Source organism: Hibiscus syriacus, unplaced genomic scaffold (assembly GCF_006381635.1).
Source record: "Hibiscus syriacus cultivar Baekdansim isolate YM2019G1 unplaced genomic scaffold, ASM638163v2 tig00111092_pilon, whole genome shotgun sequence".
NCBI classification, from domain to species: domain Eukaryota; kingdom Viridiplantae; phylum Streptophyta; class Magnoliopsida; order Malvales; family Malvaceae; genus Hibiscus; species Hibiscus syriacus.
This window is the reverse complement of record NW_024062979.1, coordinates 501403-520649: the sequence shown is the minus strand read 5'-3', so window position 1 is coordinate 520649 and position 19247 is coordinate 501403. Positions and strand designations below refer to the sequence as shown.

The window sequence follows — 19247 nt, the reverse complement described above, 5'->3', positions numbered from 1 at the left end:
ACATCCGACACTTGCACCCAATGTTCGAGTTGGACTAGCATAGGATGTAAGGACGAAAAGTTTTCGACAATATATAATAAACCTCTATTACTACTTGCTTGCAATTGTTGCTGACTGAATAGATTGATGAAACCTGTCTCGGGACCCGAGACTAGCTCAGTCAACTGGTCATGGCTTTCTAGAGGATTGCCTTACTCCATGGGTGACACAGAAACCTGCAAACGAGTCAACTGGTTAGGACAAAAGATTAAAATGGTAAAAGTTATGAAATAAATGCACTCCGCAACAGCTGCTTTCTTCTTTCTTCGTTTCTTTTCATTACTTCGGTCAAATTCGAAATAGCATTTCCACAATGATGTTAAAATTTTCATCTAGGGGCCTCATTTCTATTTTATTTTTCAAAATAAGCAGTGAAGTTAAAACAGGCAAGTATATTTAAAGAATCTAATGCATTATCTACTAGATAAATTAGTTGCACACCTGATTTTGGAGGGTGATTCTCCTAACAGGGATTTTCTGCATAAATGATTACTCGAACTCGAGACATTACTTAAGCGATATCAGGCGACTTACCACTTGATTAAGCGGTCATTGGTTCAAATACTTAATTTCGATAAATATTTAAAATTATATATACATTAACTAGATACTATAAAAATTTATTATAGTGTGACCCTCACAACGTAGCTTACTCCATTTATAACGTTAAAATTTAAACTTGTAACCTTATTTAAGGAATATAATATTCTATCCCATTAGATTAAACGATTGTTGGTTCAAATATTTAATTTTTATTTAAAAAATATTTAAATTAAAACTTGAGATATTTAAATTGATATTATAGACGGAATACAATGGCATTGTTTAAAAAAATAAAAGGGAAAAATCGAAAAAAATAAATGCAAAAAAAAAGCTAAATATTAGAAAATACATGAAATTAATACACTATTAAATAAGCAGAAGGATCAAAAGGTTCCTTTTGCATGGATTAACCAGTTCCGCCAAGAACACCCTTGAGCTTCTTAACTTGAGCATCGTCGAGAAACGTGGATTTCTCTAACAGAGACGACGGCAAATCATTGGCGAACAACGCGAAATCGAGGATTTGAAGGCCGGGACTGGGGGCGGTGAACGTGACAATGGCGAGCGACGGTCGCCGGCCGGCGGCATTGATCTGAAAATGGAGCAAACCTTGTGGGAAAACCATGATATCACCCTTCTTCAATGTCTTGTAGTAGACTTTATTCGCCGATGAAATGAACCCGGCGGTGATGTGACCGTGGACGACGTAGAGAAGCTCGGTGGCACCGGGGTGAGTGTGCATTGGCACTACACCGCCCGGCGCAAGGTCTAGCCTTGCGGCGGACACACCAAGCCCGTTGACTCCGGGGTATTGAGCCACGAATGCCGGGGTCACTGCCGCATTGATGATGTTCGAGGTGTTGCCCGTGAGACCGAGGCCCGAAAAGACGAAATCGTCAGCGGTGAGGTCGGTTTCGGTTTTGCAAGGGTAGCCTGAGGGGGTAACAATGCCCGTGGACATATTTGCGACGCAAAGTTCCTGCGCTCGGACATGGGTGGATGTGAAGATAAGGTTGTTTTTGGGAACTATTTTCTTTCTTCTTTTAGTGTGGGTTTTTTAAGAGGTTTTGCGTATGAATATATAGACGGTAAAGGCATACAAGTTTATTAAATTGGGCATGCTGTCCTTTCAAATTGCAACCATTGAAACTGATTTTTGTCCCGTAACATTCCCTTATGGCTAAGTTCTCTACCTCCACTAACATTAGCTTTTTTCCCTTATAAATTAGAGATCAATATAAGATAATATATATTTAAATATTTTTCGAATATTTAGCAATAAAAGCTCATATTTCTGTATACTGGTACTCAAATTTAGAACTTCAAGTATAACAACAATCCCTGAAGGCCTTAGCCACTGACGTCAATCGGTTTGTGTTCAAGAATACTAAGTTGAAGCTCTTAATATTCGAAACAACCTTGTAAGGAAAAACTAAACATGTAATATAATTGAGGCCATCAAGCGACTTTGGTGAGAAAATGTTATTTTCTTAAAGGTTTCGAGATCGAACATGTGTGTCTGTAGAAAGTGTGTATGCTATCGTTGACTAACAAACATTTTTAAAAAATATTATCTAATAACCACTCCAGACTATTAAGAAAAATATATAGTATAACTCATGCTCGCCTTTAAACAATCGGAAGCAACAATGAGATTTGTAAAATAATATTCTGAATCACGTTATTTCAACTCGAATTTATTAAATATTTATAAAAAAAATTAGATAATTAATATAAAATTAGATGTGGCATAAAATCTTTTTTGTTAATTTCGTAAAGTTAATCAAATTAACCCCTCAAACTTTTATTAAATCAATTTGGTCCCTAAATCTTGATCCAATTGGTTGGTCCTTCTTCCACCGCGACCAAATTTTATAAATTTTAATTCGTAAAATGAAATAAAAGAAAGAATATGCTTAGCCAATGCCGAATTCCCAATCCCTTTCTTATCACAGTGGAGATGATGTGACACATCTGTTCATATGGAAATTGCAAAATCAATGCAATTGCTGTCTTTTTATTTCACGATTTGAAAAGAGTAAACTATACGTTCAGTACCATAACATTATTTTCATTCCATTTTAGTCATTTAACTATTTTTTGTTTCAAAATAATGTCTAGCATTCTATTTTGATTTTATTTTGGTATGTGATAATGAGATGTCATCATTGATTTTTTTTTTAAATATCACGTCAATAATTCTATTTTTTTTTTAATGACAAACGATCAAAACTAAACTAAAACATAACATTGCACGAACTAACTTACCTCAGTGGTTAAAGGAATCATTATTGTTCATAGTGGTCACGAGTTCAAGCACCAGCTGTTTGCAGCAAGGTGATTGACCGTTCATTGTCCAATGGTTGAGAGTATTTATAGCATATACTACTTTGTAATCATGAAACTATATATGGTGTACATGAAAAGATCAATTATATGGTTTATTTTATTATCACAGTTATAAGATATTACTAGATCACGATCCAAATATTACGGTTTACGGTTAAACTGATTTCCATTGGATTTTTATATGAGCATGATTCTGGAGTATGGATGTACATCCCTGATCCAGCTGGTAAATCCTTACGGGCCTAAGGATACCCTTAGGTAGGCCCATGGACCCCAAGGCATATATTTATGTTGGCTCCCTTTGCTGTGTGCTTAGGGTAACCCCTTATGGATGTAGTTCTAGGGAACTACATAATGGAGTTTGGTTGGAGGGTTCACTATGGTTTTTAAAAGATTATATCTTTTCACTAGTTTTGGTTGGAACACACTAGATATCCTATTCGATCTCCTGAAAACTTGATACTATGAATATTTCCTATGAACTGAGATATTTATGGCTACTATTCGATGAACTATCAGTGGAACCCCAACTTATCCCGAAAACCTATATATGTCTGTTTAAATAAGGAAATTTCTTTGCTAAATTTGCTGATTTTTATTATATATGGGCTTATTTTAATTGATTTATTAAAAAATATGTTTTGAGTTTGATTTTTTTTATTTAATAATTACTTAATTACCATAATATTATTGATTAACTATTTAAAAAATAACTATTATATCATTCATTTTTTAAAATGTTATTAATTTAATTTTTATCAATAAAAATATTTTATTTTATTTTATTCTCAATAAATGTTCTCATAATGTTATCTCATCTAGGGATGGGCATAGGTCGGGTTGAATTTTTGGTCCACCCGACTAGACCCGAGAACAAGGAAGCCTCCACCCGAGACCCGACCCGACCAGACCAAAACAATGTTTCACCCTACTTGACCCTCACCCTACTTGACCCGACCCGAATATATGACTTAGAAAACCGACCCGAAATAATAAAAAAATATTTTTATTTAATAAAAACAATGACTTAATTAAAAAAATTATATAGAGAAGGGTATTATTGTAAGTATTTCTAAATATATAAAGTAAAATTATTATTTTTTCGGGTCGGGTATTTTTCACCATACACCGAACTCGACCTGACCCAAACCCAATTTTTTTAAAAATCCGGCCCGATCGGGTCGGGTCGGGTTAGGGTTGAGTGCCCATCCCTAATCCCATCGTATCGTCTTTGACAAAAAGATAAAACATTATATTAAAAAAAGGATAAAACGTCAATAATATATATATATATATATATATATATATATATATAATTTATGCATTTTTACGTTGATAATATTATAAATTTGAAATTTATTTATTACTAATTTAGTTAATTTAATGTGCATATGTGTAGACGTAACTTAACATATAAGATACGTCTTTTTCTGGTTTGTTGATGGCAAGCAATCACTCACAAATAACTTAAAATGTGCATATGAACACATACAAGTAAGTAAATCATATCTAACGATCTACAAGTAGTATAAGTGAATTAGGAGTGTGTTATTTTAACTCTAGTTGTTAGGAAACACCTCAAGATCACACAAGCACAAATTTCTCCTTATTTTTGCTTTTGAGACATTCTCTAACTCGCTCACTAATAAAAAGAAATGAAATGAATTACTAGCTCGTTTAAGGACGTAAAAAGAGTATAAATAAGATTTCTAATCCCTAGAAATGGATTAGGAACATCCTAAATCTTTAAAAACCCAAAACCGATATGAAATGCCCACAAGGACTACCATGACTACCCGAGTCAAAACTTGAGATGGTATACTTGAAATGAAGCTCTAAGGGAAGAGATTATCATTTTTACCTTTACAAATTCGAACTAAAAATGTGAAGTAATCAAGTTATCATCTTTGATGGCTTGAGACAAGGAAGAGGAGAGGAAAAGATTAAGAGGAAGAAGAGAATAACTAGCTAACCCTATTCCCATATGTAATTGGGTGAGGGGGAGGTAAGGTAGTAGGCTACCCCCAACGCCAGGTTGAGAGCAGTTTCCGTAGAAGACCTCCGGCAATCAGAATTATGAATTGCCCACCGTGGGACTCGATCCCACGACCACAAGGTTAAAAGCCTTGCGTTATACCAACTAAGCTGGACGAGCAATTCTAAGAGAAAGAAGAGAAGAGAAGAGAGTTCTTATCTTTTCAACATATGGCATATGCACAATTAGGTGAGATCAACCTTTTATGGAAACTATGGGTAAATTACTTCTTTGGTCCCCTCTCAATTGCCCCCATTCAAAAATGCTCTTTTTATTATATTTTGGGCCCAACTCAAGCCCAAACCCAAGCCACACTTAGCCCAAATGTTTCGTAGAGGCCTACCATAACACTCTAAGCCCTAACGGTTTACTCGAAACTACTAACCCGGTTTTCAAGATGTTACACCTAAAGTGGTAATGTTAGACACTTGAATAAATTAAAAAAGTTTAGACACCTATTTAAGAAAAATGGTATAGTTAGAGCACATATTTTCTAATTAGGTTTTTCTTTAATTTATTTTTATTTTCTTTCCACTTTCATGCTCTTTTAAACTAATTTCCACTTAATGGTATATCGAATTTTCATTATGAGTCGTAAGATTTAAATTTATTCTTAATATTTTCATTATGCAAATAGATGCGTTAGTTTTAATTAAAATAGAAAATATAAAAATTACAATGAATGTGTACAATATGAATGTAAACGGAAAATATATTTTTATAACCACCTACACAAGAAATTATCCATTTAAAATCACATTGTAATTTTAAATATTTTTTATTTTTAAATGAACATATACCGTAACAACACAAATTCTAAAACATATACGAACATATCTGATTGTATTGATAAACAAACTATAATAGAGATCAAATTATTTACAACGGAAACCACTTACCCAACTCCAATTCGAGAATCTAAAGGGAGGAAATCAATATAATAACAAATAAATGTATCTTGATCAATTAAAACGTTGTCAAATTTAATCTTAAAAATAAACATAAAAAAGTTAAATAATTAATAAAAAACTGAAAACATGCTTACAAAACAAATGTAAACACGCTTTATATAATAGTGTTAAAAAATTATGATGGTTCATTTAAATTTAATTTGTTTTGAATATAATATATGTAATTATTTGAGATTGTGAATGAAATGTCACATATCGTGAATTATTTGAGATTGATTTAGATAAAATTTAATTAATTTTTAAATTGAATGGATTTGATTCGAATTCATAACAAGTTGAAGCGAGTTATTTGATGTTTGACTCGAAAAGCTCGTGAAAACTCAAAAGAATAATATATTAAAATTTTAGATTTTTTAAAATTAAATTATTAATAATGTTAACATTTATATGTTGTTATTTTAAAAAATACAATATAAGACTTTCATGTACTTAAGTTCAGGTTCGAGCTCAAGTTTGAACTTCAATTGAGCTAAGTTTGTTTTCAAGTTTTTATGAACTCGAGTCTAGCTTTAAAATTTTAAGTTTATGAACTTTTGATTCGAATTTTAATTTTTTTATTTCGAGTTCGAGCCGAACTTGACAATTTAAGCTCATGAGTTTTCGAATTGAGTCGAACTTCGTTATACATTTTTCAAATCAAATCGAACTCAGTAATACTCAAACTCGACTCTACTTGTTAACAACCTTAACTGGAACAACGTTATCCTAGAAGGTGACACATCTTCAATTTTGAACAAACTAACCTCCCCTAAGGCAAATCTCTCCCATAAGGTATTCATGGTCGATTAATCGTATCATTTAAGTTTCAACGGTTGATTAATTGTATCTTTTAAGTTTAAACGGTCGATTAATCATTATAATAGTTATTAAATTTTTGTTAGATGTAACTTAATTATTAATAAATGATTAATCACTAACAGTTAACTGTTATTAACATTATAATTACAAGTTAGCTTATGGTTCATCTATTATAATTTTTTTTAAACATAACATAATATGTATGTTACAAAATTTCATAAAATTAACAGTGATATATATATATATTGTAGAAACTTTATTTATTTGTAGATGTATTTTATTTTCATAGAAATATATATTATGAGGTATATTTAATTTTTTTGTAACTTAAAATATTACATTCATATTTATATTTTTATCGTTTAAAATCAAGTTTTTTTTTATCTATATTTGATATGACGTGTTCATATATAAGATAAACATGATAATTAAAAAATAGAAGGAACATTTTGATTCTATTTCTAATTTTATTCTTTTAAAAAACATAACTTATTAATTATAATTTATTAACGATTAATTAATAGTTTAACCATTTATCAAATTTTATAGTCGTAATCATTAATCGACACTTTTAACAATTGAGTTAAACAAAACCGTTAAAATTTAACCGTTTGATTAATTAACTTAAGAATATTTGATTTACGGAACATAAGATTATTTTTTTAGAATAAAATTATTTGAATGAAACATTATCTTAAGAATGTTGTATTACTCTGTTTGGTTTGTTTAACAGGAATGTAATATTAAAATATTTGGTCATAAGGATACAAAATTACTTGAATGTATATTTTATTAAATTATTCATGTGATATATATATATATATATATATTTAATAATTTAAAATATTATATTAAATTATAAATATTTAAATATCTATGAAAATATTTTGATTGTTACACTATATAACTTTTAAAAAAAAGTATATTTAACATATAATCATTATAATTAAATTATTAAACTTATATTTTAAAATAATTGTGATTAGTATCATATTTATTTACTTATTCATATAAAATATAATATAATATAAAATTAATATAATGATATCGAGTTGACAAAAATATTATTTTTTAATATATAATATATATTTTTAATAACTCAAAGTTAAATATTATTTTAAATAATTACATTTCTTTACGATAATAAAATTTTTGCCACATAAAATCGTGATTGATTAATATATTAAATACTAAATATATAAAATAATTCTAACAACTTAAATTTATTAATGTTTTACTGAACCAAACTCTTTGAATGCTATTATTATTATTATATTTATAATTTTGAATAAAATACGAAGAATAAGATTTTGGAATGATCTATATGAAAATAATTATTTCAAGAATATTTTATCCAACATAACGAGAATTATATAATACCTAAGAATTTGAAATTAATAACATTTTCATTAATTTTAATAAAAAATGTCACTATTAATTATAAATTATTATATGATAATAGTATTTTCAAGAACACAATTTGGAAGAAAATATTCTCTTCAATAATGATATTTTTCGCGAATTTAAAAAAACATTTGTCGGTAATTGACTGGAAAATATTTTTATAGTATAAAATTACTTTAGTAATCTTTTTGGGTCTCAGTAAAATGAAAATGTTTTCCAACAGTTAAGTGGCTTATATGGAAAGCAGGCCCACTTCCCGAGGAAGACGAAGCTTCCATCACCATTAATGACCCCATCAGCCAACTCCCAATCAGCAGCTCAGACCAAAAAAAAAATATTCATCTGACTTTTAGTTTTAGACGGTTCTAGCAGTTTTATTTATTTATTTGTGTTTATAGTTGCCTATTCTTACTTCAATCATAAATTTATATGCTCAAGAAAAAAAGTATGGGCAGGTAAATTGGATAAGCGTTTTTGCTTTGGACTATTGACCCTTTGATGCCTATAATTGCTTTTTCTTCGTCTCATTTCCATTTTCGATCTAAACCTGAAGAAAGGTTTTCTTTTTCCTTTCTTGAGTGCTTCAAGTGATTTTTCCCAGAAAGAGAAGTTCTTTTAAGACCGACTAGATTCCGACAAAAGGGAAAAAGGAAACATGTCTCTACTCAGAAGGAGGAAACCCATCAATGAATCTTCAGATTCAAAACCCTTATTGGAGAAAGAGGAAGAACAACACCACCAAGAAGATCATGATGAAGACGACAACGATGATGGTAATGGCAAAAACAAGAAAACCCCATCAAAGATCAGGAAGGAACGTGGGGAGAAACCTCCATCGCCTCCGCCACCACCACCACAGTCTAAGTGGTCGTGTTTGGACACGTGCTGTTGGTTCATCGGTTGCATATGTATAACGTGGTGGCTGCTGTTGTTCCTTTACAATGCAATGCCAGCTTCATTTCCTCAGTATGTAACGGAGGCAATAACGGGTCCTTTGCCCGACCCGCCTGGTGTGAAGCTTAAGAAGGAAGGGTTGGAGGCTAAGCATCCGGTGGTGTTTGTTCCGGGGATTGTCACCGGTGGGCTTGAGTTGTGGGAAGGACGAGAGTGTGCTGAAGGATTGTTTAGAAAGCGGCTATGGGGTGGTACTTTTGGTGAAGTGTATAAAAGGTATTAATCTTTTAGCTGCTTGCTTTCTTTTATTGGAAGTTTTGTGTGTGTGTTTCTCATCTAATGAAGGTATAATTTTGGGGGAAAACATCTTGCCTGTCATCTAGCTGGGAATTAGGTGTACTTTATGGTGATTTAACTGCTGTTTTTTTAGGATTTTTAGTTGATTTCGTTGAAAAAATATTGATGATTTCGGTTCTTTGATAAAAGGTCTTGTTTGTGAATCTTTAGTAATTAAGGTTAAAGTCTATCTATCAGTTTTTTGGGTTCCGAAATCTCAGTAATTAGCTTAATTTTCTTGGAGAATGGGTTTTGATGATTTAGATGTTTTTGGAATTGTTGGTTGATTTTGTTCAACATGTATTGATGATTAATATTCCATTTTTGGTTTTGCGATGAAAGGTCTTGATTGTGAATTTTTGGTGATTGTCTACTTGCTAGCCATTTTTCAGGTTTCAAAACCCTTGATTAAGTGTATTGATCATTTGAGTATTGTTTTTAAGGTTGCGTGTTGATTTTGTACACCAGGTATTGATGACTGATGTTGCATTTTTTTTGTTGTGCGGTAAAAGGTCTTCTTGTTTATGTTTTTTTGATAATTGAGGTCAAGTGTCTATCAGTCATCTCTTTTCCAGGTTTAGAACCCCAGTAATTTCATATACTTTTATGGATTTGAATTGGGGTTTTGTTTGTTGATTTTGTTAAACAAATATGGATGATTTATATTGCATTTTTGGTTGTGTGATAAAAGGTATAGTTTATGTTTTTTGTCATTAAGGTTAAGTGTCCACTTGTTGTTGTTTCCCGGATTCAGAACCCCGATTTTTTTGGGGGTTTTGTATAAGGGGTACAGGTGATTAAAATGCTGTTCTTAGGATTGTTTCTTGATTTGGTATACCAGGTATTGTAATTTGATATTGTATTTTTGGTTGTGGGATAAAATTAGTGTGTGAATTTTTAGTAATTAAGTGTCTACACACTATCCCTTTCACTAGTTCAAAATTCCGGAAATCAGGTGTAGCTTTATGATTTTCAGTAAGGCTTACTAGTGATTTCGATGCCGTTTTTAGCATTGTCTGTTGGTTTTATACATTGATGATTTATGTTGCAGTTTTGTTTGCCTGATAAAATGTCTAATTTGTGAAGTTTTGATAATCCCATTTTGATCATGGGTTCAGACCTTGGAAATAGCTTCTCTATTTATAAACAGGAAGGAAGATGCATACAACCGGAGATGCTGTATATAGAAGAAGCCTGTGCAGCGCATTGGAGAATTAACCTTGCTGTTTTTGGTGTTGTACTGTTGCTCCTAATTATAGTTATAAGTTACGATGTTTTATTGATATAGTTTGGAACACCAGGCCACTTGTTGTTTAGTTATTTGTGAGCATTAAATTTGCAATTTATATGAAAAGTTGAAGATTGAAGTTTTGTTATGATTTGAGGATATAAAGGGGTAGTCGTTGAACGGAAACTTTTGTTTGTTTGTTACTTATAGTGGCTAAATTGTAGGTAGGATTAGTTTAACTTTTTGCAAGCTATATTTCTAAACTAGTTTACATTTTTGGTAGTCATTTGATTTTTTTCTTAATCTACTCTTCTTTTCTACCTGATTTTAATGTCATGGCGTGGCTACTGACTGCAACATATATTGTTCCGACTCTTCATATCCGTGTTGCACACATATACATATCTAACACATACTAACTCCGATCAACATATGCTCACATGGTCATGTCATGAGGGCTATCTGTTTATTATGTGCTTCTTGTTTTGCATACTAGTTTTCGTGATTTTCTTGATGTGGTAGACTAGATGTATTGGAGTTGGACCGATGTCTCTACCCTTTCGATTGTGTACCTTGCTGTTTTAAGTTGTAACATGAAGTTGCATGATGTATTAAAACAATATGGAACCAGAATGATCCTGTTTACTTTTTTTTTTTAGCATAACCTGCAATCTGGTAAAGTGTATTTTACATACTGAAAGCAACATTTCTTTAGAATGTAAAGTGTATTACAGTTCTTTAAATAAATTGCAATTTGGTAAAAACGAAAAACATTATATTATATTAGAATGGGACTAACTTGTTGTGTTGATAGGCCTATTGCAATCTGGTTGCTCTTTGTTCTGGTTCAATAGAATTTTGATTTCTAAATGATAGTTGTGTGTCTAAGTTATGAACTCCTAGTATTGCTTGGATAATTGATGTTTTCTGGTTTGTCGTATGCTATGTAGACCTCTATGCTGGCTGGAACACATGTCATTGGATAACGAAACCGGTTTAGATCCTTGTGGCATAAGAGTGAGACCCGTCTCTGGACTAGTAGCTGCAGATTATTTTGCTCCAGGGTATTTTGTGTGGGCAGTTCTTATTGCTAACTTGGCTCGGATCGGATACGAGGAGAAGAACATGTATATGGCTGCCTATGATTGGAGACTCTCTTTTCAAAACACTGAGGTAAAAATTTTCCTAAACTAGAATTTTTCTTGATGGTAGGCTCGTTGGCAGTATAATTCATTGATTATGCATTTTCTTTTTATTATTCTGCTTTTGTTTGGAACACTGTATGCTGTTGACATCTTCCAATTAATCAGGTACGTGATCAAACACTGAGCCGTATTAAGAGTAATATCGAACTGCTGGTTGCTACGAATGGAGGGAGAAAAGTAGTAGCCATTCCACACTCCATGGGAGTTCTGTATTTCCTACATTTCATGAAGTGGGTTGAGGCACCTGCTCCCATGGGTGGTGGGGGTGGCCCAGATTGGTGTTCAAAGCATATTAAAGCCGTGGTTAACATCGGTGGGCCGTTTCTCGGTGTTCCAAAAGCTATTGCCGGGCTTTTTTCTGCCGAGGCAAAGGATATTGCAGTTGCCAGGTACCTTACAAGTATACTTTCTTAGAAGCAACTAACTATATCTTACATTAGTTCATCTTTGATGTCATTATATCTCTATCCAAGCTGTAACTTTGGAGTTTGCATGGTGTCGGGAAAATTTGAAACACAAATGAACCAACATTTTACTATAAACAATATTTTCATACATTCTAAGTTACCTTAGAATTTGGTCAGCTGTTAAGTTTTAAACCTGCCGAAAGCAACCATAGATCTCATTTACTCTTTAATGTCATGACATTGGGCCATTTTCTACTTTGTAATAAGTTGCAGTGTGTATAGTATGGCAGATTATGTGAAAAGAATATATGCATGCAATAGAACATTGTTCAAACTTGTGTTTTCTTTCATCTTATGGTCAGCAAGACTAAACAAACCCGAGTTTGAACGAACATATCTTTGTTCATGTTCATTTTTTTAATTTTTAAGCTTGTTCATATTTGGTTTGTGTTCCTTTAGAATTTTAAAATTGTGTTAATGTTAGTTAATTTAAAATTATGTGTTCGTGCTCATTTATTTAAAATTATGTTTGTGCTCATTTATTTAAAATTATATGTGTTGGTGTTTGTTTATTTAAAATTATGTCCTTTTCAAAATGCATCCGGTAATTTTGCCTATATTTCTCGATTTCGGAAATTGGTCCATGTGTAAGTTACTTTAGTAGTTGATAATATCATTTATTTCAAAAGTTTATCAATGTAATTTTGTTTATTCTTACAGTAGTACTAAAAAGGAACTCGAAATGCAGGGCTCTTGCACCCGGTTTTCTGGATAATGATATATTTCAGTTTCAAACATTGCAACATATGATGAGAATGAGCAGGACTTGGGATTCAACCATGTCGATGATACCGAGAGGTGGGGACACAATATGGGGTGGTCTAGACTGGTCACCAGAGGAAGGTTATTCTTGTAGCAAAAAGAGAGAACAGAAGAACGACACTCAGATCACGGACCAAGCCGGTGCTGAAAATGCAGTCTGTAAAGCTAGAAGTGTTAATTATGGAAGGATGATATCTTTTGGAAAAGATGTTGCCGAGGCACCTTCATCCGAGATAGAGAGGATAGACTTCAGGGTAATTCATTTCTTATGTAATCTTGGCGGTTCCCTGTTAGCTTATTGCCCGAGTCCCTGTTGCATAGCAAACTTACGATGTTGTGCTGTATGCCTATTTTCTATGACAACGTTCAGGGTGCTATTAAAGGTCATAGTGCTGCAAACACAACTTGTCGAGACGTGTGGACGGAGTATCATGACATGGGATTTGCCGGTATCAAAGCAGTAGCCGAGTATAAAACTTACACTGCTGAATCAATTGTTGACTTGCTTCATTTCATTGCTCCGAAAATGATGGCTCGCGGTACTGCTCATTTCTCCTACGGAATTGCAGAAAACTTGGATGACCCTAAGTATAAACACTACAAGTACTGGTCGAACCCTTTGGAAACAACGTGAGAAACCTATCCCATCATTTCATTTTGTTTCTTCATGCTTGGTATTTACTCTTCATTCTCCCTTTTTTCATCGTCTCCTTTCGGTTTTTGTATCTTTAATCTGAATCCGTGGCCTATAAGTTGATAGAAGAAGTCCAATCAACACTTAAGTTTTGATTAATTTCTTGAATTATTCTTAATTTTCCTTTCTATTTGCAGCACTGCCACAATATAATGCACTTTTTGGCCGGCTGTGATTTTTGTTTTCCTGTTCATTGATTTAGATAATGCCTATTGCAATATGTATGTATACACTCATTTGGTTCATAAATGTTCATCAGTTATCAGTCTTCACTGTCACTCTTATTCCACAGGTTGCCAAATGCTCCAGATATGGAAATCTTTTCTCTATACGGAGTTGGCCTACCGACCGAACGAGCATATGTGTACAAGTTATCTCCGCATGCCGAGTGTAGTATTCCATTTAAGATCGACACATCGGCTGATGATGAAGACACCTGCCTGAGGGATGGTGTGTATTCTGTTGACGGGGACGAGACAGTCCCGGTTTTAAGTGCTGGTTTCATGTGTGCTAAAGGTTGGCGTGGTAAAACCCGATTTAATCCATCCGGGATTCGAACGTACGTAAGGGAGTACAATCATTCCCCCCCAGCCAACCTACTCGAGGGACGTGGCACCCTCAGCGGTGCTCATGTTGATATCATGGGAAACTTCGCATTGATCGAGGATGTTATAAGGATAGCTGCCGGTGCTTCTGGTGAAGAACTGGGAGGGGATCAAGTTCATTCAGATATCTTTAACTGGTCCGAGAAGATCAAGTTGCAACTGGTACACACTCTCTCTTCCTTCCGAGTTTTGTTATTTCGACTCTTCATTTTTCCTGAAAACACTCGAATACGAATAACGTGTGCAGGACGACGATACACCGGCCCATTCATCCAGGTGATTCAATGAAGTGGCTTCCATATTACTTGAACAAGTGAAGAACGTGGATAATTTCTTTGTATGGTATTTGAGAAGTGAACCAGGATTTGGATTGTAGATTTCATTGTTTAGCTGCTATATCTTTACCTTAACATCATCTATAAATTGTAACATAATTTTACCAAGGATTATGCACTGAACCTATTAGGAGTTGGATATATATTTTTTGCATTTCTTTAATAATTGAACCTATTAGGAGTTGGATTTTTTTATAAGCAATGAAAATTTATTATTATATTTTTTATTTTCTTGAAAATATTTGTATCTGATGCATACACTCATTAGTATGCAATATGACAGGTTTGTGGTTTCAGCATATTGTGATATAGATTATTTATTGTAGGTTTGTTTAATATTACTTGTAGGGTATAATGTCAAAATTAGTACTCAATGTCTATCAAAATAGTCATTTTGACTCCTATTTTTTTATAGAGTATTTTGGTCCAACATATTTCATTTTGGGGCAAAAAAACTCTTGTAGATGAAAATTGATAGTTAATATATGATTTTTTTTAAAATAGGGTATTTTTCATCTCAAAATGAAACTTTGTGGGTTAAAATATTTTAGAAAAAAATTAAAGATTAAAGTGATTATTCTATCAAATATTAGGATTTTTTTTTACACAAATGAGACGTTGGGGGTTAAAATAATCTAGAAAAAGAATAGGAAACAAAATGATTATTTTAATATACATTGGATACTAATTTTGATATTATGGGAAAGTCTTAAAAAACGCTATAACATCCCAAAAAGTTCAGCCTTTTCAATTTGAAGAAAGAGGTGTATAAATAAAAGTGCCAAGGAAAAAAGAGAGCATGGATCATAAAGGAACTAGGGTGAATCACGACAATTCTCATGAAGGATAATTAAATAACATGAACCGAGAGAATTCGATGATAAGGAAAGTGTTGTTATTTCTAAAAAATTTAAGTTCGAGCACCGTGAAGAGCGTGGGCAGGCATGAAAGCAAATGAATGAAGTTGTTTTCAATAGTGTTGCGATGTGGAGTGGGTCAATCCTTGAGCGAAGCTTCAGCTGGACTAAATGTTGTGACAGCTCCAAGCAAACCCAAGATTGAGAAGCAGCAATGGACGAAACCTCCTGTTGGATGGAGCCTGTTTCTTCCAACACTGGAAGAAAGGATCGATTAATTGGATGAATGGCCAAATTAGCCCAGGACTTCCAATACAGTTCAACTCCCCATGGAGGTGCTCAGCCTTCTCTCTTTGAATGCCCTACTGCAGTCCGGCAGCTTCATACTCCCTAACCTTTGCTTCATGTCTTGCATGCTTTTCAATTCTCTATATATATATATATATATTCAACAAATTATTTCCAATAGGATGATGACATGTGTTATTATACTTGGCACCAACTACATATTACACCATTTGATTTGAAGGTCAAATTTATTTTAATTTATTAAAATTAGGACCAAATTGATAGAATATATAAGTAGCACGACTGAATGTGTAATTATACTAAGTTCTTTAACTGCCACATCAGTTTTTTCGTTAAACGTTGACAACAAGTGACTTAATTGAATGTATTTAAATAAATAGTTAGGTAATATGTAAAATTTCAACAACAGTGGTCAAAATAAAAAAGGGACAATAGTTAGGTGGTCACTGATATAATATACCCTTTTTTATTATTAATTTTGAATAAATTTAAAATATCAAAATAGAAAATATTGCATTAAAAGTACCAATACATGAGTATAGATATTCTTTGCAATAAATACAAAATAGTCGTTATAAAAAACCCATTGAGTAGGATCAATGGTTAAAGAAAATATTTTTCTCGATCTATTAAAGGATATTTTTATCTTAAAATAAAACAGAGACTAAAATGTTAAAAAAAATAAAGGCTATAGTAACTATTTTGTCTAATCTTAAAATAAAACATCAGAGTCAAAATGCTCCAAATATATAATAAGGATCAAAATGACAATTTTAACAAACATTAGGACTAATTTTGACATTATGCCATAAATTTAACGTTGTTTTACCTTTTCGATAGAGATTGAACTCAAATTTCAATGCTTCATCCATCCACTCTAAAGGCCACTTCAATTCCATATGGACTAAGAGATTGAAGCAAGAAATAGCATAAATAAATCAACATCAAAACAGTGAGGAAAATCTGTATGTAGCTGTTGTGCTATAACACCTAAATAAATGGTCAAATATGTTCAACAACATTTAACTTATAACACTAAATAGGAAAGGAGAACGTTTATCAAACTCGAAAAAATATTGAGGTTGTGTTTGGTTCACGGAATATAAGATTACTAACGGGAATAGGATTACCGGAGGGAATAAGATTACTCGGAATGTTGTATTTTGTGTTTGGTTCGTTTAGCAGGAATATAAGATTACATTGTTTGGTTAAAGGAATAAAAGATTATTGGAATGTATATTTTATCAAATTGTCCTTATTATATATTTGTTTCTCTAACAAGTTGAATTATACTATAATTAATTTATATATTTTCTTTAAAAAATTTAAATTCATAAAATTTATATAATTTTTTGTACAAAATTAAAAAGATAAATAGGTTTAATGAAAGAGTAAAAATTTTATTTTAACCCCTGAACTTCATATAAAATTCTAATTATAGATTTTTTTTGTAAATCGAAAATAGTTTAAGGATAAATTTATAATTTAACATTCGTATAATTTTTTTTATTCAACGACATAAGAATGATAATTTTGAAAGAAATTTTTTTAAGGCATTTAGTTCAAAACTCCGGTAATCCAACAATACCTAAGGGAAAGAAGGTAATCACATACCCAATAATATACCCTAAAATACCACTGTTGGGAATAAAAGATTACCGGGACTGGGAATGTTTGTCAACCAAACGGGAAATGACCCCGATAATGTGAGATGACTTGAACCAAACACCCCCTGAGAGCAATTATCTCATTAAAGGAGGTCGGAGACGTTCGACGGAAGCTCCTCGATGATAACATTGTAGAACTTCTGGATATCGAACAAAATCCTCTCATCATCTAGAGTCACAAAGTTAATGGCGACACCTTTTCTTCCAAACCTTCCACTTCGTCCGATTCGGTGTAGGTAGTTTTCTGGCTGAGTGGGCAGATCGTAGTTTATAACAAGAGAGACTTGCTGCACATCAATGCCACGGGCCAAGAGATCGGTTGTGATGAGAATACGAGAAGAACCGGAACGGAATTCACGCATGATGACATCACGAACGTTCTGGTCCATGTCTCCATCGGTGGCAGAAACTGTGTGGTCTCGACTTCGCATCTTGTCGGTTAGCCGGTCAACCTTGCGCCTCGTGTTCACGAAAATGACGCTTTGAGTAATGGCTAGGGTCTCGTAGAGATCGCACAGCGTTTCGAATTTCCACTCTTCCTTCTCAACATTCACACAAAACTGCTTTATACCCTCCAGGGTTAGCTCGTCACGCTTAACCAAAATTCACATATTCGAAAAGCGTGTTCCTAATCCTCACAGAAGCCCTCTTAGTTACAATAACCCTCTTAGTTACAATAGCTTGTACTCTCCCTTACCTTGCTCGTATATCTTTGCAAAGAGGTTTCCAGCCAATGGATCATCATATCATCCAAGAGATCAAGTACTTGAAGAAAGATGAGAAGGATCAAGTCATGTGGACAAGGGAGAAAACGAAGGCAAGAGAGAAGGCAAAGGTTGGATTCACGGCCCGAGTCGAATGCATACATCAGGAGTCTTGGAGGGAAGTTGGATCGAAAAACACGTTCGCTCGAAAAGAACCAAGAGAATCCTTCATAACAATGCTCTTGAATTTAGTTTCATTTGAAGGCTTGCAATCATTGTTATGAAGGATATTTATTGATTCTTTGGGGGGTAAATTGTATTGTCCAATCTTGTTTGTAGAGCTCTGCATAATGTACAATTTTGAAACCGTTGATATGAATTTATATTCAACTTCTTTGATGTTTAAACATCGTCTTCTTCATTGGATCTACCTATCCCTATGCTTGGGTAAATATTACTAAAGGAAAAGGAAAAGAAAAAGAGTGGAGGATTAGTGAAATGAAATGGTACATTTTTCAATAGTATAGGGTGATTATAAAATAGCATCTGTTTAAATTAAATTAATTTAGGTGAGTTTCGCATTCGAATTAGGGATCAAATATAAATATGTTTGTAATAAAAGTACAAGTTTTAATAATAAAATATTTAATTATAAACAACCAGACTGTAACCTATCGAATGATCTTAGAGTGTTGTTCTTATTTGAAGTCACGAGTTTGAACAGCTGCGTCTGCAGAGTGTGTGCACGTTATCGATGGTTGTTACCGAAAAGAAAATGATTATTGAGTATATTGATATTGAATATGTATTAGTTTAGACTTTATTTTAAAGTCATGTAATTATACAAAATTTAATGATCATATAATCATTATAGAAATTATCTTTATTTGATAATTTTTTTATTATAAGAACAATTATTAAATTTTTATTAAATTTAATAGTTTTATATGATAGGATTCAATATACTCGACATTGATGTAATATCTGAATATTAAACAATGATTAGCTGTATTTGTTTTTTATTCTTACACTGCCATTAACAGTT

At 32.7% G+C, this 19247-nt stretch overlaps 3 protein-coding genes across 3 annotated transcripts; 1 reads left to right on the top strand and 2 right to left on the bottom strand.

Annotated features, from left to right (window-relative positions):
* Positions 1–891: 891 nt before the first annotated feature.
* On the bottom strand, positions 892–6716 carry LOC120152514 (germin-like protein subfamily 3 member 1). Its single transcript, XM_039164720.1, has 2 exons — positions 6622–6716; positions 892–1619 (listed from the first exon to the last, which is right to left on the bottom strand). The coding sequence occupies exons 1-2, from the start codon at positions 6714–6716 to the stop codon at positions 989–991; spliced, it is 726 nt and encodes a 241-aa protein (XP_039020651.1). The 3' UTR covers positions 892–988.
* Positions 6717–8619: 1903 nt separating this feature from the next.
* Positions 8620–14885, top strand: LOC120152562 (phospholipid:diacylglycerol acyltransferase 1-like). Its single transcript, XM_039164760.1, has 7 exons — positions 8620–9309; positions 11548–11770; positions 11908–12191; positions 12958–13285; positions 13402–13661; positions 14018–14492; positions 14578–14885. Exons 1-7 carry the CDS (start codon positions 8795–8797, stop codon positions 14608–14610), a joined length of 2118 nt encoding a protein of 705 aa, XP_039020691.1. The 5' UTR covers positions 8620–8794; the 3' UTR covers positions 14611–14885.
* A 2696-nt stretch (positions 14886–17581) lies between these two features.
* On the bottom strand, positions 17582–18100 carry LOC120152513 (eukaryotic initiation factor 4A-6-like; the record flags this gene model as incomplete). Its single annotated transcript, XM_039164719.1, has 1 exon — positions 17582–18100. A coding segment is annotated over one exon (519 nt), but the record flags the coding sequence as incomplete, so codon positions are not given.
* Between the last annotated feature and the right edge of the window lie 1147 nt (positions 18101–19247).

Bases quoted from the DNA above. Each gene is read 5' to 3' on its own strand.
- LOC120152514 (XM_039164720.1), bottom strand. From the start codon at position 6,716: ATGAATACCTTATGGGAGAGATTTGCCTTAGGGGAGGTTAGTTTGTTC. The intron at 1,620-6,621 runs GTTGTTAACAAG...CACTAAAAGAAG, and splicing joins ATAACGTTGTTCCAGTTAAG to AAAGAAAATAGTTCCCAAAA.
- LOC120152562 (XM_039164760.1), top strand. From the start codon at position 8,795: ATGTCTCTACTCAGAAGGAGGAAACCCATCAATGAATCTTCAGATTCA. The intron at 11,771-11,907 runs GTAAAAATTTTC...CCAATTAATCAG, and splicing joins TCTCTTTTCAAAACACTGAG to GTACGTGATCAAACACTGAG. The intron at 12,192-12,957 runs GTACCTTACAAG...CTCGAAATGCAG, and splicing joins AAGGATATTGCAGTTGCCAG to GGCTCTTGCACCCGGTTTTC.